Here is a 27,923-nt window from a genome sequence, read left to right as displayed (position 1 = left end):
GACTTCAGAAAGTACTATATAATAAGACAAACGACATGAAATGTCCCTTCAGTCATAGTTTACCGACTGCAGTCAGCAGCTTTCGCGTGAGCAACTTTACCGTGGCCACTGCGAATTTATGTAATGTCAATAAAAGCGAGTCCGTAACTTATCGAAGACTTTATATATATTCTTCGCCAAGAAGCTGGGAATCTGAATAAACTTGGATTTCTCAAAGTTTACTCTCCGCCAAGGCTCGCGCGTGCGTGCGACATATATATTCCGGAATACAATTTCACTCATTGATACTCGTATTTTAATCATTCTGTTTCTGACTTTGTGAGTCAAGGATAATTGATACAATAATCCGAAATTGTTATCAAACATAAATCGTTATTTATAACTTCGATGAGGAAATAAAAATGACTCGTCCAGATATATGTGTCACGACTGTGCAAGCTCTTACGAATATTTACGCGCTATTATTATATGATTCACGTCAATAAATAAATGGCACCTCGCATAATGTTCGTTTAACGAATCACGCGCGCATATCTAGTAATTCAACGGCAATATATGACATATTAATGATGATTTTAATCACACTAAAGGCGCACGTGCCGCTCGTGCACCTTGGCCGAATAAAGAATTGTTTGAAAATGAAGGAAATAATCTCCGGCAATAATCGTAAATCCATGTCTGCTGTGGGTTTTCACAGTCTCATCGCCGTCAGCAGTACTTTAATGCTCTCTCTCGTTGGCTCGATTCCATCCTCTCCACTAAGTATACAAGACGAATAATTAAACCGCGACCTTGAAAGTCTTCCCAAGAGAAGACAATTTTTGCGAGGTCTGTCAATACCATAAAAATTTTTGCACGAAATCTCTTAACACATTTGCTTTTCTTGTTTATCTAATAATATTTGCAGTTGAAATTTAAAAAAAATATTCATAATACAACTAAATTCCTTTAATAATAAATTTTACGATATTATGCGCGTAAATGTCAAATCATATATACATTTCTAATATTTCATAAAACACAATTAAAAAATTATGGTCCTTTAAGTTTAAATGGCAAAATTTTATTATTCAAAATGCTGAAAAATATCGATAGAACAGGAAAAAATGATATGAATATTTGATGTACCATTAACTACTCTGTTATAATTTTCATGAATCGTCTCTTCAAAGAGATAGAATTCACGATTATCTTTAGCTCTGAATACCGAGGCGCTGCCAGTTGGATCTTTAAATATTTACGGACCGATTGAGGTGCATTGCGAATGACGACCAGATAGACGAACGTACTCCGATTTGTGCATCAATGCACTCAGGCATTTGCAGAGAAGGTCACATCTCTCATTACGGGCTAACGATTCGATATTAAGTCCCATGTTTGCTCCTATTGCGGTGGAACCGAGAAGGGAGAATTCGATATCTCCTATTTGCCATTCGATCTCCAAGTTTCCCAACAGAGAGGGTGAAGAGGGAGGTCAGTAAACACGAAATCTGTATGACCACAACCCACAATCACCAGTCTTGCGTTTACAAAGTTTCTTTAGCAGAAATGTTGTTTCAAAAATGAATTATATTATTGCTAAAATATGCTGAAGCAATTTCAGCAACAACAACACTAATGATGCACAAATATCATATCATTATTATATTAAGCCACTAAAGTACGATATAAAAAAATAGAAAATGAAAAAAAAATCTCTTCATCTTCTTTTCTGGTCTTAATACGTTCCATATTTTTTACTTAAAAAATGATGGAATGATTGTGGTACGAAATCGTGGAATCTCGGATTAAATTGAAGAATTTCGTCGACCATGCAGATTTTCTGCAAAGATCGCGCGTGTGAGATGGCCATCTAAGAAGACGACGTGCCAATTTCCGCATCAATCATCTGTCGTAAAAGTGAGTCTGAAGAGAGTTTAAAGACCTGGCGCCAGCGAACCTGCGTCAATATTTATTATTTGTACATCGCCCTGACGCGAGAAAATACGATGAGATATATTGTGTGATCTAACAATCTACCATGATTCTTTTCACAATAACTCCTATCTTAGAAATTAGAGAAAATATATTTATAGAAACAAAAAATATACACATAATTAAATGAAAGTAAAAACGTGTAAATGCGTATCGATTGCTCTAGTATAACTATATCAACTTGAAAGTGAATGTCCTCACAGTTTATAAAATCTTTATCAATATAATTTAATCCAGCTATTTAGTTAATTAAACCGGTATATAAAACGAGTTTTACAGCTCGAGTGCGAAAGTAATTTCTATCGATCGGTCTTTGCGAGTAAGTTATACATTTACTCACATTATGAACAACATTTATCATATGATTGCGTAGCATTATAAAATATAATATAACGTAACATAAAATTTTGATTAATTAAAAAAATTTAATATAAAACATGCTATATATAAATTTCTGATTTCTGAATTAGTAGCAAGAAATTAAAATATTTCTAACATCGAACTTACTTTTGTTGTCGTTACAAATTATTAAGTCGTTACCTATATAACGCGTGAAATAAAATATTTTTACGCGCGTGCTTGCACACAGCATATTATGCAATAAAACAATATTCAAAAAAATGCTTTTCAAAATACGTTCAGCGTAATGCAATGTGTCTAACGTAAACGGATAAAATCATTGGTTAAAAAATTGAAAGCAGAGAGAAGAAAAACGAAAAGGAAGGAGGCACGGAAAAGGGAGAGCTCGTATCTCAGCAGTTGGAATGCCGTGAACTCGAGTTCAAGCTTTACGAGCGTGCTTACAGCTGGGTGCGCGGTGCGATATCGATTACTGAGAACACTAGTGCAATTACACAATGAAGTAGTAATGGCAATATCGCTGATAAACTTGATCGCACAGCATCGTGGTAAACGTAGACCCGTATGCGATGCGTATGAACTTCAATTAAACGAAAGCTGCGGAATCGTTGCGCGCGAAAATCGTACGATAAATCAATTATTTACGCACTCCGCCGGGAGATTGTGTATAAATGCCGGTACACACACATACACACACACACACATATACATGAATAAAACGTGATTTGTAGAAGAATTGCGTATATCGCATATTTAACAATATCAGTTTTATTGTCACCGATTATTGTCTTTCCTCACAAAAATTTAATACTGATGAATTTGAACACAGAAAATTATTTATTTTGAGTACTAAAACACTGTGTTATTCAGTATTAAACACCTATCTTCCAGGATCAAATTTCTGAAAAAATTGCTATTGAAAGATGAACAAAACTAAAGAGATGAATAGAACTAAAAGATATATTCTCAACAGAAAAATTCTCGTTAAAATTTTTTGATAGTTTCTTACAAGGTACAATAATAAAAAAACATATCATCTTCAAAATTTGCTACAATTATTAAATTTTCAATTGCACGATGTAAATATTATTTTATATGTTATAAATCAATCAATAGCAAGATTGCAATAAAAAACAAATCAATATATGATATTAATTTTGTCGAGCTCTAATGTTATATCTATTATGTTTTCTATTAAATCTAAAATGTAAATGTCTCAAGGAGTTAAATTATTATTTTTATAACAATGTTAATTTTTGTTAAATAAAATTTTTATTTTTAATATATGTGTGTATATGGCATTTGCACCTCAATTTGCGAATTTCAGAAACTTTCCAAGTTTCCTTACCAAATAAGGCTTACTGAGGACATTCTGACGTTTATCACATGCTATTACTTTTCTTACTTAATCACGTAACAATTCATGCTGTTCGTTCGACAAAATTTCAATAATTCGGCCAGGAATGCTTTAGTAAATCGAGAATGATGATACGGACGTTCATATAACCAAAAAAGGTTGGCTTTAAGAAGCATCAAAGCATAAATATCTGTTAACAAGCCGACAGTTTCTTAAAAAAAAAAAACGAATTTACTGTTTTATATTGATGTCATCATTTCTTTCAATGAAAGTATTTTATCGCAAAGTTAACTTACATATGTAATCCTCAAATTTTTAAATATGTTGGGGAAAGTGAGTTTAGTATTGCGCGTCCTTATTACTATAAAGCTCTTAAACAAGAGGCATAATTTCAAGCGAAATAAAAATAAATATATAAATATTATAATTTGTAAGACAAATACTTGTTGTAAGTATAACAAATATTTTTGAAACTCATTATATAGGAACTCCATTTTTTGTATCGAATAAAACAAGTTACAGCTGCCTCTCTTCCCTCCTTTCCTCTCCCGATTTCGTGTGATTTATTCATGCAGATCATACGCAAGAGGAGCGGTAGATTACCTGTCTGCGTGGACAGTAATCTGCGACTTACGTGAATAACACGTCGCCTTTCGTCACGTACAGCGGAAACGCTCTCTCTATTATTTCGGAAAGAGTATGCAAACGGGAAAGTATGAAATATGACCGAACTACTACGAAGCCAGTCGTTCAAACCTAACCAGTTTAACTCTATCGAGGAAAATAAAAAAAGAATACAGCTGCACCTGCATTTCTCTCAAAAAATTTGAAAAAATTAATGTCATGAGAAAAAAAATTCTTTTTCGTTCGCTTATATACAAATATACAAAAATATTTTTTACTCTTCATGCCACACGTATAGTTATATTATTTTATAATTGTGTATAATTTTATATTTATAAAATTATTTTAAAAAATTCATAAAAAAAGAATTTTTATTGCTGTCACAATCAAGTACTTCTAATAAGAAATAAAATGCAATTTGCATTTGCATTGTGTAACTACAGTTGATTGTCGTAATACAAAATAGATAATAATTAAAAAAGGAAAGTTTCCCATCTGGTCATCTTTTAAAGTGAAGAAAGTAAACAGTGAAACAAAGGAAGTACTTCGAAGACTACCTCAGTAAAGACAAGGACATTCCCGCGACAGACCGTGAATGGCGGATGTGTACAAATTCATGATACAGGGAACGTCCATTCAGTGACAGGGGCAAAGACAAAAGGCCTCTGCAATGGAGATGGCGATCAAATGGGAATGTTTTCATTTCGATGCAAATGCGCGCGCGAGGCTTCGAGAGCGAAAAAAAAGATATAACGGTCGATGTGGGAGCTTTGCCGATACTTTGACGATACGCACGATGCAGATTGGCAACGAAGACAAGCCGGGAAATTAAAATACTCCCACGAGTATGCGATCCAGATAATCGCAGATGATCACCAGGAAGTAGAGGGATGTTGCGGCTCACATATGAATAAATGCAAGGAAAATGAAATACGAGCCTTATAAAATAAGTAGCAAATATATATATGTTTTATATATTTAACATTTTATTAAATATATTTAAGCAAATATGTGACGCCATTAAATTTGCTGAGTCTATAGTACTCTATAGCATACGCCATATATCTAATTTAAAAAAAGTATTAATTATAGTATATATATTATAATTAATACTTTTTTATATAAACAGAGAAAAAGGAAAAATATAAAACTTCAAATTTCAAATTCCTGTCTTTTTTTTTCATTTTTTTTTATATTTGTGTTCTAAAATTTCTAAAACTCTCAAGATCAACCAAATTTCATCATCATGGTTTGCACTATGAAAAAAAGTATGTAAAATTAAATGTATATATTTTCGTTATATATTATATGATTTTTATAGTTTATTGCATATATAATTTTATATACTTTTTTTACAATGTATAGATTTTCCTGATCTCAGTATTTCACGATAATCATGTGAAGTCTAAGCTACGAGTTTCAAAGGTCAACCTGCAAAAATGTCATGGGGTTTAACGAACGCCGTAGCCTTCGCTCGGTATCGATAGTAAAAAGACCGACACGACACAGACGACTGGACCGAGGATTTTTCTTCGGTCAGCTAAAGAATCGATAGGCGCGCCGCGTACGACGTGTGTCGGGTGGTTCGTAAAAATCGAAGTTTCCCGTTTTTACACAAGATCCACGAAAAAAAAGCAGGAGGTCGTTAAACCCGACGACATAAGAAATCCCGTCGAATCCACATGAGAGTCGCCACGCAGAAAGAAATCTCACCCTCCTTATTTCTCCTTTTTCCCCTCGCGAGCCTGGTACATATCGGCGCGACAGTCTCGCGACGAGAAAGCGAGAGAAATGTGCGGGGAAAAAAACGAAAGAATGATCTATGTATCAAATCTCGCGAGAAATACGTACGAGATGCATGTAAAAACTAAAAAGCTATCGCGTAACATCCGACACTTCACCGCTATTTATTACGTTTTGTTACTGGATTGCGTAAGCCGCCGTGAGCGAGCATCTGCACGTATCCCGAGAGATGGAGAAAGAAGCCATTCAACGCCTGTAAATTATACAATCGCACGATACTTGGAAGAATTAGCGACGAGCTATAAAGTCTATTTACGACGACAAGAAATAAAAAGAGGAAAGCACGACGGCAAAATAAGGCAGTTAATAAAAGCCTCGCGCGAATTGTCTCTAGCATAAAATTTTTTTAATGCCCGTTTTTTCTTCCTCGCAGTGAGAAACGAAAAGCTTTCTGACTCTACACTTTGTAGTTTGCAAGCTAAATGAGTACGATATAATAATGTAACAGGGTGTTCTACCGGGTTAAATCGCCAAACATATAATATGTATTTAGGATCTCAAACAAACAAAATTATCTTCTGAAAGTTTGTTTCGTTTAAGAGATATTGACTTAATTAAGTTATACAGAACTATAGGAATTAATAAATGTCGAAACATTTTTATATGGAGTGCTCTGAAGCAAAAAGTGTATAAAGTGCTCGTTAATGATCTTTATTCATTAAAACCGAGGCTAATTCAAGCGTGCGAATTACAGATGCACGATGTCAGTCATATGTACATATACTTATATGTATATATATATATAGAGAGAGAGAGAGAAAAAAAATAATTATATATATTAAAATAATACAATTAAATATAGATATATACATATATATTAAACGCTTTCAGAAGCGTCGTTTTTGCATAAGTAAACACAAGTGTTTTCATTTGCAGTAAGATATAATTAAATTTTATGGAAACACACAAAGATTTCCTTAAAATGTAAAAATTCTACGTGAGTGCTTCGCTCGATGACAAATTTAACTTTATCAAATCCATCTATGTAATGTTGCAGTTATCTTTGTATGATTGATAACCACCAAACTCATATTTGCTTTACTCTCAATATGATAATTTTCAGAACGGAGGATGTCAATGACCCAACACATACTAATAAAAATAATATGCAGAAATATATTCAAATTGTTCATTTTTAGTGAAATTGCTCGAATAATAAAGAAAGTAGAAATATAAAAAACTAATTTTGATTTAAATCCAATTTTTTTTTCTATAATACAGAAAAAGATGTACAGTCATGGACACATCGGTTGCAACACTTTCTTTTTTTATAGGTTTTAAAATGCGTTAATATTTTGCAAATGCGGACCACGATTGGTGTTATACTGTCTCTAGACTAAAGATAGTACATCGTGGTTCGCATTTGCAAAATATAAGTTATCTATAAAATATATATTAGAAACCTATAAAAAAAATGTGTTGCAACCGATGCGTCCACGACTGTACAAGCACTTTAAATATATATTCAATTTTTTTGTATGATTTATGCCTACGTCATTATGTATGAGACTATACGTAGATTTCCATAAACATCAATTTGATAGTCAATTTAATTCGCATAGATAATTAATTAAGATTCAATTAATATATATTTAATGTCATAAACTCCATTTATCCTGAGGCCCATTCGATCAAATGCAAAATGCATTGGACTTCCAATGACCCCATCTTCTCTATTATACAGTGATTTAATGTTTCCCATTATGCGACAAAGAGCGTGCAGTTCGCGTGATGCCGAAACCTGCGGAATAGCATTCTCGTTGCACGTGCATTCGAGGGATTAAATGCGACAATGCGAAGAATATTATACCTACTACACGGATGAGCGATTTCTCGCATTAGCCTGCCCGAAAACTTTACTTCCCGTTTAAACCGAATGCAGCCCGAGGAATGCCGCACAAGGGTTGCAAAATTCCGTTACGCGATCTGACGCGCACTCCTCGAAAATCGCGAACGCTCAGCGTAACCTCAGCTATTTGACAATCTGTCGCGATTTTCAAAGCGTTGCGCGTTCTCGAGAACGTCAACTATATACAGTCGGGAATATCCACATTGATGACAGAGTTCAAATTCATTTAAATAATACAATGTCTCTGTTCGAGAAACGAATCGTGTTTTACCACACAGCAGAATTTTTTAATCGACCTATCATCTTATCTGAACAATACGAGCTATCGATATTTCAAACCACGAACCATTATCGGCCTTCAACCGGCAGCCGATTATATCAGCCGTGCCGAGTCACAAAGATTCAATTTCGCCGCGCCGGGGCGGTCGTCGCTCCGATAATCGTCCTCCGACACTCGCGCTCACGACACATGTAAACATTAATCGGCGTGCACTTACCGCAAACGTTGAGCCAGCCCTCGACCCGGCAGGGATACTCCAGCTTCATCTTCGCCTGCAGTTATGTGGATCGCGCGAAATCCAGGTCGCGGTCGACGCTCCTCCCTCGGCACAGCGGGATCAGGCACTGATCACACAAACCTCCGCCTCTCCTTCTCCTCCCTCGTCCGAGTTATCACTGAGAAACGATACCGTCGAACGATACCGTCGCGGCACACATTCTTCCGCGATTCACGCGCGGGCACGCGGCCTCCTTTTCTCCCTCGCCCGTCACGCGTCCGCGACACGCGAGGGTGACACGCGAGGGCGACACGCTAAATCGTTGACCGAACGTAACGATGTTGATATCGGAGCACCGTGACGAGACTGACGAGTACGAAGGTGTCGTTAGAGAGAGAGAGAGAGATACACGCTGCGCACGAGGAAATTAATTGACGGCGCGCGGGTGGTCCCGCGAACGTAGCGAAGATAACGGAGTACACAACGCGAATGCACACTCTTACTCACTTACGGACGAATGGGCGCGCGCGCGCGTAAACGCGAGACACACGCGACGGCGAACGAATCCGAACTGAAGCTCGGAAGCGGCGAGTGAACGGCGCAGAGCCGGCATGCGGCTGGCTCGGATCCTCGCGGTGCGCGCCGAGAGCCTCCTGTCTGTCTCTCCCTCCTCCCGTTCTCTCACTCTCTCTCTCACTCCCGTTCACGCTCTCGCTCCGTTTCCCACCCGCGCCGATCCACCACGCTCTCGCTCCTTTCGCTCTCGTTGTCAGGTGGCCGGCCGGCCCGCGTTCTCGCTGCCCCGCTTGCTTTACGTCTATTCGCGCGCGCCGCGCGTAATCACTGTCGACCGCGCGCGCGGTGTCAATCGACAAATCGGATCCACTTTGATCCCGGTGCCGATCGATAGACCGCGCGTCGACGCGTCTCACGCGCGCGTCCGCATGTCGCTTCCATGCCGGAGTTCAATATACGCGGTCAGTTATGAAAATATACACACGCGCGGGCGCGATCGGGGTTCTGCGATATACGCTGTTCCGCAGAGTAGCGTCGAGAAATGGCAATGAGATTAAATTATTGAGAACGACACTTTGCGCGACGTGCGTAACTGCGGACGATACCGACCGACGATTCGAACGGACTGTACATTCTTCGATTGAATGTATCGATACTATGATGCGTGACGCGTCTAGTTACTCTAACTACAGCCACGTTCACATGCAAAAGTAATGATTGATTCGGCGATCGTATTTGAACATTATTATCGATCAATGAGACTGAATTATAAATACCGAAATGTTTTCGTTAAAGATAACTTTTTCGCTTGTTACTTAATTTTATTTAATTACAAATATAATATACACGAGTACTACTAAAGCTGCATCCTTTTAGTCCAAGGTTGCACGCGATTTTAAATCCACTAATTATCGTGCGGCTAGTAACATTTTGCGGCTGCGCGTTCGCGAAATCTCATTGCAAAAACTTTATATCACATATAATATATATTAAATTTTCATGAATGCCGGCGCATACACGCGAATGCTCAGCGTGAGAATTTTTCAAGAATCCAGAAATTATTAGAGATATTTAAGTCGTCTCATCATGAACATCCGAGATGTCTATATATTAAAGTCGCGTGCTACATTCCAAATTAACATTCCGTGAGACTAGAATGACAGTTGAATCTGAACAAGTCTTTTTTGCGAGGTCACAAAAAGAGATTATCGTGATGAAACGCAATAAATTTCCTTTCTTACCCATTTATTTCTCTGTCCGCGATTTTGTAATACGATCATAATTTTTCAAGATTCGCACATAAACGCTCCTCAATTTATTCGACAATTGAATCTCAATCTCGACCGATAGTATCTTTACAAGGGACATCCTGTACAGACTGTGTCGTTTTGTTATTACGGACGATATTCGAAATAAAAACGAGATATACACCTTTCTTCTTGAAACGAGAGGAGAAGAGCGGGAGGGAGTAAAGACGCGCGTGAAAAAGTTCGGCTAATCGGAACGGATCGCTAATAATACACGAAACGGCGCCGCATCGCGCAGGTGCCGATCGAAGCGGACGCTCGGCCAACTTTGCGCCGCGAAACTTTCGTGGGGGAGAGAGGAATTAGCGCCTCGCGCGCGCGCGTCGCCATCTGGCGAACGAGCTGACAGTCAGTCCTGTCAAAATGGCGCTCAAGGCACAAGTCGGTCAAAGTGAGTAGCGTAAAAAAATGCGTTAATTTCGTGCGAGGCGTTAGGATCTATTTGTAAACATTGTCGCGCGACGTCGTCGGGACGACCCGCGTGGCCTCTCGATCGCGTCGATCTCTCGGCGCCGGCCGATCCCGCGGTCACGCCGAGCGATCTCGATTGGGGCGTACCGCGCTTCCCCGATGATTCATCGGACGGCTGGGCGACGGAGAAACGTCAAACGCTGCTGCCGAGAGCGTGAAACGCACGCTCGGGGAAAATATCCGAGATTTGTGTCCTCGCGCCTCGCGAGGATTCGGGCCTTGGCGATGCGTCACCGAGCCCGAGCCTCGGTGTCGCGAGTAACGGAGAGGAGAGGAATACACCTTGACGTCGATCGTCGCGTGTCGATTGTCGCGCATAAACACAGAAAATCATTCCCGCGTGCTTGCGACGTCGAAAGCTCGGCCTTTTATCGGAATTATCACTGGCCTTCAGCTGCCGGTTCGCAGATTTTAATTTCTGGCGCTCGCCAGGACGATCGAGGCGCAAACGTGAAAGCATACGGACACTTCCGTGGGAATCTTTGCGAATATTGTCACGTCAATGATTGTCCGTAAGCGGGCGATTAATCCCGATGTTGTGCAAGAATTGGAGGAAAAATTCATTTTATTTACATTAGTTTCATCTCATGTTGATGTTACTATAAAAATCCGTACGCGACAGGTATTCATTCAGCAATTAGCTAAACTAGCAATCATCTTGCCTGTTCTCGCGGTTCTACATGCGCATCTTCTCGAAAAAGCTTGCTTTTTCAGAGTGATTCATTCGATCGATTTCAGGATATTTTGCCAAAACGGGCGTAAATAAAACTAGGGATATCCATTTTATTCGCTATTGCATTTCCATATGTTTGCAAAACCAATACAGATGCACAATATATATTGCTACAATGTTATTTTACGTTACATATTTAATTTTTTTTAAAGTACGCGCATAAAAATATTAAGTAAAATATTTATTTTATATTGTCAATGCATTACAAACTTCCGTGTGGTAGAATTACTATTAGATATATTGATATATTAGACGCAGTATAATATAACATTGCTCTTGTATTTTTATTTATACAATTATTTCAGAAATTATTTAATTATTTAATTTTCACGTAAATTTTTTACAGTTTTTTTAAGTAAAATGATTTGATTAAAAAGTTCTTTTTGTTATTTTTTTTTTACATGTTAACGTGGAAGGCCACGAAGTTTGCCCTTCTGAACTAGGGATTAAGGAAGACTTTTTCTACGCGTCTCTCGCGCATCTATAAATAGCCGATTTTTCACTTGAGAGAATATTGAAAAACGGGGCTTGCGACTCCCGTTGATACGTACCTGTACGCAGTGACGTCATCTCTCTGTAAAGACGATCAATATACGTGTCGGAGAACGTCAAAGGACTTCTTGGTCCGTCAGCATTGTTAATTACATCAATCACCGCGCCGTCAATGACTCGTGCGAAATTAATAGTGCTTGCGTATTTTCGTTGGCACTAGAATTTTTCCCAGATTTTTAATTTTTCCCCAACGATTTCTTGAATAAAATGATATTTAAAAAAATTACAAGTTTCTTTTTTTTATTTTTCAAACGTAATCTAATTATGTTAGTATTTAAGAAGTCTTACATAGCAATTATCGAGTCGATAATTGCAATTTTAATCCATGAAGATACTTCCTTCTTTTATGTATTTGTATCGACTCGATTTTGTATTCAACGCGCGGAACACGCAATTTACAATATTCTGTGCGAGAGAAATATAATTACCAAAGTATTGATTTCTCTATTATAAAATGTGATATAAATATTACACTTATATTGCCGCAGCAAAGAATACCGTCTTATAATTTGCATTCTGTTAAAGATAGATAGAAGCTGCCTTTTAAAATTTGCAAATTAAATTTTCATGTTCTAAATACCGCGGGATATAAAATTAATAGTTACTTCAATTACCTAGCTCTTGCATTGTTGCTTAAGACAAAGTTATTATCCTACTCTCAGGGTAGAGGATACAGTCACATAAGCTCACAATTCCCGAAGAATTCATCATTCTGATTAATTCTCTTACGTCGCAGAGATTATGAACGAGGTGATCAAGCAAAAGAAGAAGACAACAGGTGGGGTAGAATGGCGGATCTTGGTGGTGGATCAGCTTGCCATGAGAATGGTGTCCGCCTGCTGCAAGATGCACGATATCAGCGCTCAGGGTATCACCCTGGTGGAGGATATCAATAAGAAGCGCGAACCTCTGCCGACGATGGAGGCCATTTACCTCATCACGCCTTGTAATCCGTCGGTGCAGAAATTGATCGACGACTTTAGTAACCCGACGAGAACCATGTACAAAGTCGCCCACGTATACTTCACGGAAGGTATATTTCATACACAGTTGATCCTGTATTCTCTAAGGATATCCTCCTCTTTTTAAAGAATCCAAACTATCCAATTTTTTTTTTTTCGAAAGGCTGCGCGATTTCGTATAGCGTTCAAATAAGAAACGCAAAAATGAGTGAAATAAACGTAAATGTCTTTTTATGTAGAAGTAATTTTTTCTTGATGAATTAATATAGAATTATTGAATGTAATTTTGCAATTTGCAGCATGCAGATTACTTCAATTTATAATCTTTCAATCTGAAATTAATTTAATATTTACTCAAACTTAAATTTAATGTAAGATGTTTTAATTATATTTTCTTTAGTTATTAATTAAATCATTTTTAATATTTGATTCTGAATTTTTAATATATAAATATATAATTAATATACATATATATTAAATAATGATATAATTAAGCATCTTAAATATTCTGCTCGAGTTATTTGAAATTTATCGAATTAAGCCTACTTATCCTACTAATTCCCACAACAGGTCTCCATGCGAGTGTAACCGATCGTCTAAATTCACAACAATGCGGGTTTATTGATTCTCTCATTTAAATATAAGTTAACAAGCTCACAGAGCGATGTTTTGAGACGAACAATCGTACAAGATTAAGCGGTTCGATCTGTGTTTTTTTTTTTCTAACTTCTCGAGGTTCGACATACTCAGTATATCTCTTTGCAGCATGCCCTGACGAGTTGTTCAAAGAATTGTGTCACTCGCTGGTAGCTAAGCACATAAAGACACTAAAAGAGATCAACATCGCTTTCATACCGTATGAAGAGCAGGTAAAGCAACGAACACTATAGCAAGAAAAATGTTTGACCGTTTCGTCCTTCGTGGTGGTGGGCATATACATACACATACACACTCATACACAGAGAAAGACGTTTACACACTATAAGACAATAATTCATTCACGCGTTCTATGTTCACTTCTCGGTATTCTAATCACGTAAATTTAGTCGTGCGCACGGGTTATCCGGATGTCAGTCGGGACGATATTAATACAACGTTATCCTCTCATCCGATCTGTCCAGTCCATTCCTGAGCCTTTCACATGACTCATGAACAAGCACATTACTAATAATCAGAATGCATTCATGCTTGCAATTGATGCCAGTATGCCCGGAGGAGCTGTTCAATGAAATCTGCAAGTCTCTTGCCGCTAAAAAGATCAAAACCCTCAAAGAGATCAACATCGCATTCTTGCCGTACGAATCGCAGGTGACGATTAAGCAGACGAAAATAATAGACGCTATAGTTTGTAGCTCTAGAGCGCGAAATTTCTCTTCAAGCCTTCGAGCATCGTTCACGAAGCTCGGAGATCTCTCTGCTTTTTCCGAAATCGTCAGTTTAGTTTTAGATTGCAAAAGACTAGGCGATAGACCTCTTGCTGAGGAAAGTCTTCTTCACACCATTTTTCCTTTCGACTCAATAATATCTGTATGTTGTACGTACATGCTTGTAGTGTGATCACTAATCGAATTATATCCGTATAGCCCGATTTTTTGTTACCTTTTGAAGTTACTAATTGGCATGCTTATTTATTTTTGCTTTAAGTATGAAACTTTGTAATTAAACTCGCTTTTTTTTCTTGTCGCGATGAGATTATTGCAAAACTGAATCTGCCGTTTTCTTAGGTCTTCTCGTTGGACTCAAGCAAAACTTTCGCTTGCTTTTACGACCCTTCGTTCTTTGACGTGAGGTCAGCCGATATGGAACGTATTGCCGAACAAATCGCGACACTCTGCGCCACACTTGGAGAATATCCGTCAGTTAGATATCGCAGGTAATTTCGATTTAATAACTTATTGGTTATTTCTGTCCTTGTTGATTAAGAATAATTACAAAATTTTTGATAGCATCAAATAAATGCTATTAATATTGTGTTATAGTGACTTCGATCGCAATGTTGAACTCGCTCAAATGGTGCAACAGAAGCTAGATGCGTATAAGGCTGATGAACCAACAATGGGAGAAGGACCTGAGAAAGCTCGCTCTCAGCTATTGATTCTAGATAGAGGATTTGATTGCGTCTCACCTTTGTTACACGAACTCACCCTGCAAGCCATGGCATATGACTTGCTTGACATTGATAATGATGTCTACAAGTAAGTGAAGTCATTATAAATATAATTGAACACAACTGTATAAATTTGAATCGAGATCTCTAATGTCGTGTAATGTTAAATAGGTTTGAGGCAACAGCAGGTCAAGAAAAAGAAGTATTATTAGATGAAAACGATGATTTATGGGTAGAACTCAGGCATCAACATATCGCCGTAGTGTCTCAGTATGTATAAATATAAGTCTCAAATTTTCTGAAAGATTAACAATAATAAAGAATATTGTAACAGTAGAACGTTATTTTTTTCAGGAACGTGACTAAAAATTTGAAAAAGTTTACAGAATCAAAAAGAATGCCGCAGGGTGATAAGCAAAGTATGCGAGACCTGTCGCAGATGATCAAAAAGATGCCGCAATATCAAAAAGAACTGAGCAAATATGCTACGCATTTACAATTAGCCGAAGACTGCATGAAGCGTTATCAGGGAAATGTAGATAAGCTTTGTAAAGTGGAGCAAGTGCGTAATATCATAATTATTACTCCATAATTTCCATGGTAAGAGATCTTTTATAATTACTATATAAGTATTTTCATCGTGTTCTAGGACTTGGCCATGGGTACAGATGCAGAAGGCGAACGTATTAAAGATCATATGAAGAATATTACACCGATTTTACTTGATCAGACTGTGAATCATTTGGACAAATTACGCATCATAGCTTTATATGTCATCAGCAAAAACGGCATCAGCGACGAGAACCTTAACCGTTTGATTCACCATGCCCAAATATCTATTGATGACAAACAGACTATTGTCAATATGGCAAATCTCGGCATCAATGTTGTTGTAGACGTAAGCTAAATAATTGCATATTATTACCTCTCATATTAAATTTTTTTACAATAATTTTACAATTGTGACGGAATTTAATTCTGTTATTTGCAATGTTATTTTACAGAGCAGTCGTAAAAAGTTATATACGGTACCACGCAAGGAAAGAATCACAGAGCAAACTTACCAAATGAGTCGTTGGACACCAGTGATCAAGGACGTTATGGAGGATTCCATCGAGGATAAACTTGACTCCAAACATTTTCCGTTCCTTGCCGGACGTGCTGCCAGTTCGGGATATCATGCCCCAACCAGGTATATATAACAGTAATGCTTCTTTATTTAAATCTACATTGTTATTTGGGTTTTTAAAATACTAATGTAAACTTGCAGCGCACGATATGGACACTGGCATAAAGACAAAGGTCAACAGACCATCAAAAATGTTCCTCGTTTGATCGTTTTTATAGTCGGTGGAGTGTGCTTCTCTGAAATTCGATGTGCATACGAAGTTACAAACGCATTAAAAAATTGGGAAGTCATAATCGGTAAGAATTTACGATAACCAACTTCTATATGAATATAAAAAAATAATTTCTAGTCAAAATGTAATTAAAAATCTACTTATCGTATGAAATATTTGCTTATTCTTGTAGGTGCATCCCATATAATTACACCGAAGTCATTCCTGAGCGACTTAAGTAAATTACACTCCTAAATGTACATCTAACAAAGAAGAGATACCATTCCTGAATTCCTTTCCATCAGTAATACCAGCTGTGAAGCCATGAATAATCTCGAGTATGAAATTAGAGTATCTAACTAAAATAACACAAACACAGAGTCAATTCTTCAAACGTGAGCGTCACATTTTGGGCAGAAATATTAAGCAAGTATATCCCGTTGTCAGTTGAATAACAATGAAAGTATTCGTGTATTAATCTTCGAGCACGAAGAGTCTTGATCAGACCGAGTTATCAAGTGCCTGCGCGAATACATAATTATCAGAAATCGTATGAGATTTGGCAATACTAATATAGATTGCACGAAATTGTATAATGTATATCGAGCCGTTAGCGAAGCTCTAGAGATATATTCATGATCGTTCTCCTTTATCGGTAATAAAAGGGAATTCGAAGATCTATGTGCATCATAGAGAAGGAACGTGATATTCTTGTATATTTCTCGTTATTAGTATTTTGTATTATTTTTTTTCCTCGTTGAAACTCTTACCGTGTTCAAACATCTTAAATGTAAATCGTTTTCGTTTGTCAAGCATACTACTTTAAAAAAAAAATTCTATTGTAATAGAAACATGATAGAAATATTGCATTTCACTCTATTCTCTTTAACTATATTATCGATGTATACAAAATTATTTATTCGATATTATTTCATAAATTTATTAATTAATGGTATTAAATGTAAAATAAAATCGCTAGATGTATAGCCCGACGCTTGTTCTTCCTTTGTTAACTTATTGCTTTATAGTATCTATACTGTCATCGTTTTACGCACTCTTCAGTTAACCAATTGCCAATTCAGATGCTACTTTTAATATAATGTAATAAAATAAGTATATAATATATTCACGATATATATAACGTTCAGCTCTCTGACAAATTCGATTAGTGACTACTTCTGTTGAATGTAACACAGATACAACAATTATAATATAACAATGTATGTATGTACGTAACGCAAGATCTATGGCAATCGTTGTTTTTTTGCGATTGGTAAAGAAGCGATTAGAAGCTTGCGCTTGTCGATGAATAATTAATAATTATTAATGTAATGTCAATAAATGTTGCGATCTACTAGTGGAGAGATTATTACAAAGTTAAACGATATTTATAAAGTATATCCTGTTATATATATATGTATGTAGATTATAGTCTGAGCAGTTCTATTATACTTATAAAAAAGGCCTACGATACGCTCTATTCTTGAGTCTTTTAATTATCACTATGCCACATCTATGCCAATTGAACACAGAATTATATAACATAGAATAACAATAAACACGAAGAAAAAAAATCTGCTTAGATAGTGTCTTATTTAGAAATACTAGCACTACAAACGCGCGCTTCGCGCGCACTATTTAACACTAATTCTTACTATAATTTATAATTACGTCAACCGCAATACACACAATTGTCAAAATGCAATGTCACAGCCGCTTACGCGAAGTAAGCGCAGCGAGACAAAAATAATTTCGAGAAATGCGAGTTATCGACTTTACATGCACTTTTTTAGATAGGAATCTTGATACGCCGATTGCAGCTCAAGTTTCCGAAGGTTATCAGTAATCCGAGGTCAACGGAACTAATTTATTTAAAGCCGAAGCGCAACGGACTTTAGTACTGAGTAATTTTACCAGCTGTTTTCTTCTCTTCGTTAATTTAGCGGATTTTCAATTTCTCTTCAAAGCGAAGCTGTGAGAGATGTCAGAGACAAAAGAGAAAGTAATTCTAGCATATAGTGGTGGTTTAGATACCTCTTGCATATTGTTGTGGTTGAAAGAAAAAGGATATCAAGTTATCGCTTATGTGGTAAGAATTTTTGTAATTAAGTAAATTCTTTCTGAAGCAAGTAGACACAAGAAATGATGATTATTTAGGCAAACATCGGGCAAAAGGAGGATTTCAATGCAATTAGAGATAAGGCGCTCAAAATTGGTGCCGCCAAGGTAAAATATCTTTTTATTTCGAAATATTTTATGATACGAAATAAGATAAAAACATCAAAAATCACAATAAATTTTGTTAATTATTGAACGTATTTATAACGAAGTAAATAAAATGATTCCAGTCTCTCATTGAAGAATTTGAATAACAATAAGTTCGATTATTTACAAGGTCGTGATAGACGATGTCAGAGAAGTATTCGTAACTTCCTACGTGTGGCCTGCCGTGGCTTGCGGCTTATTGTATGAGGGAAGATACCTTCTGGGTACTGCCATAGCACGACCATGTATCAGCCAGGGGTTAATAAAAGCTGCGAAAGCTGAGGGTGCCGGTGTTATCGCGCACGGAGCAACTGGCAAAGGAAATGATCAAGTTCGCTTTGAGTTAAGCTGCTACAGCCTGTGTTCTGAAATCACGGTACTTTACTTCTTTTTTGTCAACGATTATTTTTACAGCAATAAAAAAAAGTATAAGAAATGTCTAAGGGACCGAAAAATAAAAATAGCAGAAATTTGTTTTTTAGATTTTTGATTTTCACGAAAACGTTCCACGTACACTCGTTTTAAATATAAAAATGTAGTAATTATCATACGTATTAAAACATGATCGACAGTCGTTAGAACCTCATAATAATAATTAGTTATGACATAAAAGATGCGTTATCAAGATTTTAGCTCCGTGGAGAGAAGTCGAATTTTATACCAAGTTCCAAGGAAGATCGGACTTGCTGGAATACGCGCGACAGAATCGAATCCCGATCTCGGCAACGCCGAAGGAACCGTGGAGCACTGATGCTAATCTCGTGCACATTAGGTATACCATGGGCTGTATAGAGCATTGAAAAAAATATTAAAAGGATTAATCTTATTATTTTTAATTTATTATAGTTACGAATCAGGGATTCTAGAAAATCCTGCCGTTTCAGCGCCGAAAGGCCTCTACCAAATGACCACTGATCCGATCGATTCCGCCTTGAAAGCGGAAGAAATCGAAATTAGTTTTAAGAAGGGACACCCGATTAACGTGAAGAGTCTAAAAGATGGGAAATTAGTCAACACTCCCCTCGCAATAATCGAGTATCTCAATGAGATCGGAGGTGCGCACGGTATCGGGCGGATAGACATCGTGGAAAATCGATACATCGGACTAAAGGTGTATTTTTTTTATGAGGCTTACGAAGCTTTTCTTGTGAAGTGAACTGTACGAGCGCATAAAATTAACTGTGACAATATTTCCTCGAACATTTCAGTCTCGAGGCATTTACGAGTCGCCGGGCGTCAACATTTTGGAGGTCGCGCATCGAGACTTGGAAGTATTCACCTTGGATCGCGAGGTTCTGAGAGTCAAATCGTATCTGACAGACAAGATGTCGGATTACGTTTACAACGGTCAGTTTACAACGTTTACATTAGTCAGACATATGAAGACGCAAAATATAAAACTATAAGATAAAATATAAAATATAGAAATTGCATATAATATAAAAAAAAACTATAAAAATACCTCTAAATCACTTGCCAATTAAATTCTTTAAAAAAATGCCTCTTCTACAGGTTTCTGGTTTTCGCCGGAATGCGACTTCGTGCGGGAATGCATCCAGCATTCGCAAAGATACGTAAACGGCACAGTGAGACTGCAGCTGTACAAGGGCAAGGGTCGGTAAATTTGTGCGAGATTTAATTAGAACTATAAATCTATCACAGTTGGACAGTTATATCGAGGCGTGAACACGACTGTTTCTTTTTTCAGTCTGTGATTGATAAATATCGTTTTTTTTTCTCTCTTGCAGCTATGGCGATCGCCAGATCGAGCGAGGTCTCGTTATACAATCAGACTCTCGTCTCGATGGACGTGCAGGGTGATTTCGAGCCGGCGGACGCCACTGGATTTATTCGCACGCAGGCTCTGAGATTGAAGGAATTTCATCGCTTCAATAAACAACACAATGTCTGATTCAAGACTTTATTGCGAGTTTCATAAGTTTCAATAAAGGACGCACTGCAATTAGCTCGATGCTACTTTATTCGCCTTAAACATCTACGCGTGTTCTCCAGACATTAATTCGATATACCGTAACGATTGAACGGTTTTTCTGAAAGGTTTGCAATGTATCGCAGCAAGAAGAGTAATCGTGTGACAAAACGTAATTAACTCTAGATCAAAATCCGTCTCTAAAAGAGTCCAATTCGCTTCGCGGATCTCGTGCATGCAGCGGTCTCGGTATCGTGTGGGAGGGAGGTCAGGTACCGCAATAAAACACTACCACTATACATCGTTTTTGTTTTTCATTTTAGTTATTAATTAATTAAATCTTAAGATTTAATACCTTAGCATACTCGTGAAGATTACAATATAATGTACCATACCTTTTAGAGATATATTAATAGTATACACAGTGCGCGCGTGATCGTTCTTTTTTTTTCTGCATCTGCACTATTTCGGCATAGCAACTTAAGGAAAGAAACTACTGTCAAATACGAAATCATGACAGTGCTTTTTTCCGATATATCTATATCTCGGCTATGAGCGATTTTCTGTACAGATCCCTTTATATTCGCGTTTCTCGTTCTGCATTACTCTCCGTTTTACAATGTATTATATAACATGCAAAATTACACACTAGGGAAGGTTCCTCATGCATATACAATGAATAATCTGTAGTAACTCTTGTATTCACATTTGCACGTTAATGTTAGTTCAAATATCGTAATAAACCTGTTATTTTATGATGATTAATAACAGTGCTGATAATATATATATATATATATATATATATATATTGTAGATTGATGTTGTTAAATAAGCAGAGAAATTTTTATAGATATCAATATATGTATGTATAAGTTAGAATTGCAAATAATATGCACTCTATCGTAAAAAAAATTGAATAAAAAATGTCTTGTGCATCATCAAATATATTAACCTCTAAAACATTAATAGAAAAAAAAAAGAAAACGAAGATCGTCAAAAAAACTTCGTATGTCTCAATTTTTGACATTTTACTAACAGATTATATTACAAGATTGGAAAATTGAAACTCACTGTAGCGCTTGACGAATCAGTTTTTTTAATTCGATTTATTTATAAAAAATTATATTTAACATAAATACGAAAGTAAATTTATGAGCTAGCGCCATATCAATACAACGAAAGAAGGAAATATAGATACATGAACGCGCGCAAATTATCACTCAATTAACAATCGCTCTGTCTGTCACTCATTCTCTCACTTTTCTCTCTCTCTCTCTCTTTCCCCTTATTTAACAACATCAAACATCTCTTTTAGTTCAGCCATTTATTTTCTCATTTCGTTATTATTTATGTACAACCAGTTTTTAAATGTTTGCTATCGTAGTAAGTTTGCTAAAATTCGTGTTCTATTGGAGATGATGTGCGTTCGTGGGAACTTATATAAAAAATTACTTTTTGATACAGAGCTGAGTGATTTTGGTGTTAACTTACTTAATATGGGTGTATGTTGTTTATATCCTAACTTATATGCTGAGATCCTAATTGGGTTATACATTCTATCTGTCGGCTCTCTCTTATAAATCTTATCACATACATAGATATAATTAGTACTTAATATTTTATACACACATATTCTGTGTTCCGAATGCTGCCAATTTCACCTTGTATGTACAATTACAAACTACATATTATACAATCTTAATATCTATTCAACGCGCACTCCTCTCCTCTTTCATACATTCTTCTTCCTAAACTCTTTCCTTTTTCTTACCATGCACTTATAATTTTTTTGTTTCTTTTTTGATTATTACACATTGCCACGCGATATGCTCGTGCTAGCCGCCACGCATGAATCGTAAATATGTAATAACAAAAAAGAAACAAAAACACTAACATCCACCACTTTCTATAGGACATCATATCGAAATAATAGTAAACTGGTAATGTAAACTATTGGCAGAAATATTTTGCAATTTACCAAAACTTTATCGTTAAATCGAATGTTTATGCCGTTGGCATTAAACTCGATAAGAACTGCAAGTATGATTCTTCGACGTACCTCAATAACTTCTGCCAATAATTTACATTACCATTTTACTATCCTAAACGTTATAATTCAAACGTTAATAATTCCGTTCGCCAAATCAAATATTAATAATCCCATCCAAGTAGAATTTTTCTTTCGCATATAGACAATCAAAGTTTACGAAATGAGACGTTCAAATCATTTTCGACTGTGCTGAAAATTTCTTATTTTTTTGTTTTTTTTGTTTTTAATGCAAATTAGCGCACGACGCTACGCTAGATGCTTTGCATTCCGTATGAAAAGAACACAATCGACATATTTATCAATTTTTATACATCGCTAAATCAGTAATCTCGCATCGAACTTTCCTATCTTATTAAGGGTATACATCAACAATAATGTACGGATGACTAAATCATTGTACATACCGCGCGAATATTACCATCGCAGCGTGTAAATAGTATATTTTAAGAATTAGATCATAGATCATTCTTAATTTTGATTAGACAAAAACGGCGAATAGGCGGCTCACATTGGGCCCGAAGACGCACTAAAACAAAAGATTACAGAAATATTCTAATATTGCTAGATATTGATGATCGACGATCAATGACGGTCGGATCGTTACTGATATGAGAGAACAACACCCAGGAATAAATAGCAAGGTCTCTCCAAGATCCAAAAGTCGCTGTCACTTTTCTTACGAGCTCCTTTTGTTTATCTCCAATATATTGTACGAAATAATATGAAAACAGAATTGCCGAAGGATGGCATGAACATTCGAAAGTGGCTTTTCCATCGATAATATAGTTTTCTCCGCGTTGTTTTTTTTTATTCTTCGTCACGTTGTTTCAATATTCCAAAACTTGATCTGCAGTAGAAAGCTCGAGAAATTATGACGCTTGCCGAAGAAATAATTTTGAACTTATCAAGATTTTCCTATCTCACTGTATTCATCTCCTTTCTTCCAATTAAATCCCGGCCAATAAATCATCATAGTTTATGATTCTATAAAAACCATGATTTTGCTTAAAACCTCAAAGTTTTAGATAATAATTACTTTGGATTAATCATCAAACATCATTGTGCCATCATAACGACTGCTCATCGCCACAAGTACTGCCATATATACAACAAAAAGTTTTACTATACAAGTTTATAGTTACTAAAAAAATAAAATTGCAGTTAAACAAATAATTTAATAATAGCACTACTTTTATATTTGGCATATTATTATAATGCCAATGCTCGTATAACTTAAATACTTTTACGAAATTAATAATAATAATCACAATAAGAAATTATTTTTACCTTTTTGTACTTTTCCGGTCAAATAATTTTTTTTTAATTTTTTAGGATTCACTCGATTCGCGTATCTTGTTCGGGTGGCTTAGTTACTAATCGGACCATACCCGAAGTGTTTACAAACACATAATTTTCCGTTTGCTCGCTCATGATACGCCAAATTTGAGTAGATTTTAAGACATTTTAAGGTTACACGCAAATGTTTTCCCCGAAAAAATTTTTTTTATATTTTAATAATTTTTATATTTTTGCGAAATACCATACCCTAATAATCGAATAAATATAATTCTTTCCTAACACGTTCTTTCCTAATTTCATCCGGCCTCACGATTTCTTTTCCCATGTGCCTAAAGTATACGAAGAATTAGGTACATAGTCTGTTCTAATGGTTGGTAGGATCGAAACTACTTCAATTCTAGAATCATCTTACCATTATTCGTAATAATTGACAACATTGTTCTAAAGTGAGTTAATGAATTAGCTTTGAATCGACCAGCTCTGGCTCGCAATAACTCTTGAATCAATCGCAATAGTATAGCTGTTAATTAGTCTGATCGATCAGCAGTTGATCAATTGAAGTCACATGTGGACAGCCGTGATGATCATTATTAAATTCACCAAGTTCTTAGATGTTCATATTATCTTACATCTCTCTATCGTTTATTCATAAATACGCCTAGCTATTTTTGTGATTACAAATAGCGTATATGAATAATCGAGCAAGTAACTTGCAAGGGGCGTTATTAATGATAGTTGGTATAATTACGAACTATCATTAATAACGCCCTTACAAATTAGTCGCTCGATTACATGTATTATTGGCAGAAACACTCGTCTACGTAATCCTACCAACGATTAATGACTCAATGTGGAAAAATACAAAACTTAACTAAATGTACACGATTTTTACTCCTCTTTAAGCCGACATTCATATCTATTCGCACGCATTCGGTTATCACATGCAAACCTCTCTTATTTGCTTAATATGTGGTTTCCAAATTTACATAAAGTACAAACTTATGAAAACCGGAAAAATGTAACACAATATCAGTGTAGCATTTTTGAAGTCGTATAAGTATTTATCTAATTACAATATTTAGTCGCACTTAAGTGTCTGTCGTTCTAGAGACAATACAGTTTGTCTCAGTTTTAATGAACTGTCCGAATCTTTTGACGACCAAATGGATTTTCTGTTGGAATGTCCCAACTACCATTTTGATAACTAAGCACAACGGCATATGTCGTCATCGTTATTTATCTGAGTCTGTTCATTGTCTGCGTTGTTTTTGTTTATTGATTGACGTCGTATTTAAAGATTTCTACAATATCGCTCAACGCCAAACATACGTCCGAGTTTTTTGTGGGTTTATTATAAACAGGATATAGTAACATTATAAAGATTCCTCAAACGCAGCCATCAAATCGCTCTGCATATTCATGTCAATTTGACTTGCCAGCTGAAAAGATAAATATAAACCATTCTTCACAAATCCCTTTACTGTAAATGTCGAAGGTAATCTGTTTTTTCATATATCCCTACGTATATCTACTTAGAAAGTCAAATTTGTTTCAAATTGTATCGCAAATTATTATAATGATAAAATAATTAAATTGACTTATAAACATAAGCTTTATTTATCTCTTTTTTTTTTAATAATTTTATTTTTTGTAATATATTGTCAGCTTTATATAGCATGTATGTACTATAACAATTAAAATTCTAAATTATGTATTAAGCCAAAAATGGTTATTAAGCTATTTGTTAAGTTATATTCAGACCGTGCAAAAAACAATTTTTTTGCATACAATTATATATATACGTGATTAAGATTTACACACATGATAATCGTCACACAAATCCCTAACCTTGTTCACTTTAATTTAATATTTTATATCAAACTTTTTTCTATTATATTTTGTGGAAAAGTCATAATAGAAATTTTACGAATGCGAAAACATCAAGTACTTACCGCTTCTCGTCGCCGGCGTTCTTGCTCCCGTTGCCGTAGACGTTCTCTTTCTGCAGCAGACTTGTCCTGACTGGACGAATGACTCGGACTACTGCTATCTGTGTCAGTAATGGCTTTTACTTCTTCCGTTCGCGTCGTGGCAGTCATAACGTTGCCTTGCTGATCGCCAATATTTTTCCTAACTTTGTCCAGAGCATCTTCTTCCTCTCGTTCCCGTCTTCTTTCATTCTCCTGTCGCAATCTCTCTCGTTCCGCTTGCTCCTTCTGTTGTTTGCGCATCTCTTGTTGCTCTAATAGGGCTCTTTGCTGTTTTATAAACATTAATATGAAAATAGTATTACAATAATAAAAATAGACACGTTACGTAACATAGAAAGTTATTTTACAGAATTATTGTAACTAACCCTATCCTGCTTTTCTTTAGCTTGCTTCTTGAATGCCTGGAATGTTTCTCGCGCTGCGCTCTTCATACTACTTCCTGCGACTGCTGATTGTGGACTCGAAGCTTGCGCGAGGGAAGACCATGATGATGCGTTCCTTACGTTCTGCTCTACAGTCTATGTAATTAAAAGTATGTGTTAAATTTTAACATAATATGAGGAGGTCAACGACAAATGACGAGCAGTAAGGATGATTTCGTAAATTAAAAATGTATTTTATTTGAAATAATTGAATACGATGAACGTTTCGGCTGTATTTAGTCTTCATCAGCGTTAAAAATAATGATATAAATAGAAATTTAATATAAAATTTAGAACAGAATTAAATAAAAATTAACTAGCAAAACAAAAATTAAAAGATATGAACACACGAACAAAGATGTGGGATGTGAAGCGACAGGACAACGCGCGGAATCGAAACAGAAAGACAAAAGTTTACTTTATACTTTCGTATTATTTCAAAGTGCACATGAATAAGAGCAAAAACTCACCAAAATCAAGTATTTTAACTTCGTTAAGAGTTCAAAATTCACAATCGCGCACGATCGCGATCGAAAGGAACCGCAATTAATCGCGACGAAAAGTATGACGAAGCACGAGCTGCTAACTTATTCAAACCGATCGTTAAGGTGATTTCAAGATAGCAAAGCGTTCACGTCGTCACAAGAGATATTTGCCATCTGCGACCGGCGACTCGGGGCGCCTGATCTTAAGTTTGTTTTCTATTCCTGCACTGACCTTTCCTTCTCGCTTTTGCCAAATATCAAACATATGTTTATTTCAAGTGCAAAGAGTATCTACTAGTTCAGATATACAAAAAACATATACTTTATCACTACGACATTCTAGAAGATTCCAGACATTAGAAGATACTTTTGCCTCAGAATAAAGAGGGGCAAAATAAAAGTAGTGAATCTTCTAGAAATTCGGAGAGCAAGTCAACAATTTTTTGCAAGAGTAAACGCTTTACTTTAAATAAGGCGAGTGGCTCATTTGACGCTTTACAATTCTCTGAGATTGTCACTTAACGTGCCACCCAAGTGAACGCTCTCGACTAGTTAGCTTTCTTAGTTGCGCAAAGTCATCTACAAGTTTCGATACGAAGAGGCAATTGTTAAACACATATTTTTCAAATCAATTTTTCACGTCACTACACTTTGTTACTTTAATCCTTTTTACCGTCTTAGATTTCATAAATTTTAGCATTTACTTCTTAAATTTATTTTTTACTTATATAAAATTAATTATACATAATTCCCGTAACCACGAATTTTGATATATTGGACTTTTCCCATAAAAAATTCAATTTGACATTTTCATCGGACAATGTTTTTTTTATCATATCAAACTTAACTATTCTCGCTTCCGAACGAGGAATGAGTTATGAATATCATTTTTAATCATTTACTATACCTTTATATAAACGTTTTACGTACGATAATGTTTATAACTTTTGACACAATCTTTTATCAGTTTTTATTCTTTTTTTTGCTTGATTCTTTCATTTCATTCGTGTCCTTTGTTTATATTCATAT

General features: G+C 35.9%; 4 protein-coding genes across 20 annotated transcripts in view; 2 read left to right on the top strand and 2 right to left on the bottom strand.

Annotated features, from left to right (window-relative positions):
- LOC105455758 (disabled homolog 2-interacting protein) overlaps positions 1-9,031 on the bottom strand; it is a 290,985-nt gene extending 281,954 nt beyond the window's left edge. For both annotated transcript variants that reach the window (XM_011699316.1, XM_011699317.1), the window contains exon 1: positions 8,465-9,031. In XM_011699316.1, the coding sequence (XP_011697618.1) occupies positions 8,465-8,513 (49 nt within the window). In that variant the 5' untranslated portion in view covers positions 8,514-9,031. The remainder of the gene's footprint in view (positions 1-8,464) is intronic.
- Positions 9,032-10,602: 1,571 nt separating this feature from the next.
- On the top strand, positions 10,603-18,026 carry LOC105455755 (protein ROP). 2 transcript variants are annotated; one of them, XM_011699312.1, is made up of 11 exons: positions 10,603-10,678; positions 12,780-13,076; positions 14,210-14,313; positions 14,730-14,878; positions 14,985-15,200; positions 15,284-15,382; positions 15,467-15,674; positions 15,762-16,010; positions 16,117-16,304; positions 16,383-16,537; positions 16,646-18,026. In XM_011699312.1, the coding sequence occupies exons 1-11, from the start codon at positions 10,651-10,653 to the stop codon at positions 16,705-16,707; spliced, it is 1,755 nt and encodes a 584-aa protein (XP_011697614.1). In that variant the 5' UTR covers positions 10,603-10,650; the 3' UTR covers positions 16,708-18,026. The 2 variants fall into 2 exon arrangements, with proteins under 2 accessions (XP_011697614.1, XP_011697613.1); XM_011699311.1 differs by lacking the exon at positions 14,210-14,313 and adding an exon at positions 13,771-13,874.
- Positions 18,027-18,274: 248 nt separating this feature from the next.
- On the top strand, positions 18,275-20,683 carry LOC105455754 (argininosuccinate synthase). Its single transcript, XM_011699309.1, has 8 exons — positions 18,275-18,541; positions 18,610-18,678; positions 18,848-19,093; positions 19,344-19,489; positions 19,564-19,828; positions 19,926-20,064; positions 20,230-20,331; positions 20,466-20,683. Exons 1-8 carry the CDS (start codon positions 18,434-18,436, stop codon positions 20,627-20,629), a joined length of 1,239 nt encoding a protein of 412 aa, XP_011697611.1. The 5' UTR covers positions 18,275-18,433; the 3' UTR covers positions 20,630-20,683.
- Positions 20,684-21,734: 1,051 nt separating this feature from the next.
- LOC105455750 (bromodomain-containing protein 3-like) overlaps positions 21,735-27,923 on the bottom strand; it is a 33,245-nt gene continuing 27,056 nt past the window's right edge. For 11 of the 15 annotated variants that reach the window (XM_011699288.1, XM_011699296.1, XM_011699297.1 and 8 more), the window contains 3 exons: positions 26,353-26,505; positions 25,949-26,254; positions 21,735-25,435 (listed from right to left, as the gene is read on the bottom strand). In XM_011699288.1, coding sequence (XP_011697590.1) covers positions 25,370-25,435; positions 25,949-26,254; positions 26,353-26,505 — 525 coding nt within the window. In that variant the 3' untranslated portion in view covers positions 21,735-25,369. The remainder of the gene's footprint in view (positions 25,436-25,948; positions 26,255-26,352; positions 26,506-27,923) is intronic. The other 4 variants (XM_011699291.1, XM_011699289.1, XM_011699294.1 and 1 more) reach the window with 1 other exon arrangement.

The sequence above is a fragment of the Wasmannia auropunctata genome, unplaced genomic scaffold, assembly GCF_000956235.1.
Source record: "Wasmannia auropunctata unplaced genomic scaffold, wasmannia.A_1.0 LD335844.1, whole genome shotgun sequence".
Taxonomy (NCBI): domain Eukaryota; kingdom Metazoa; phylum Arthropoda; class Insecta; order Hymenoptera; family Formicidae; genus Wasmannia; species Wasmannia auropunctata.
The sequence above is the reverse complement of the archived record's forward strand: the minus strand, read 5'-3'. Positions and strand labels throughout refer to the sequence as shown.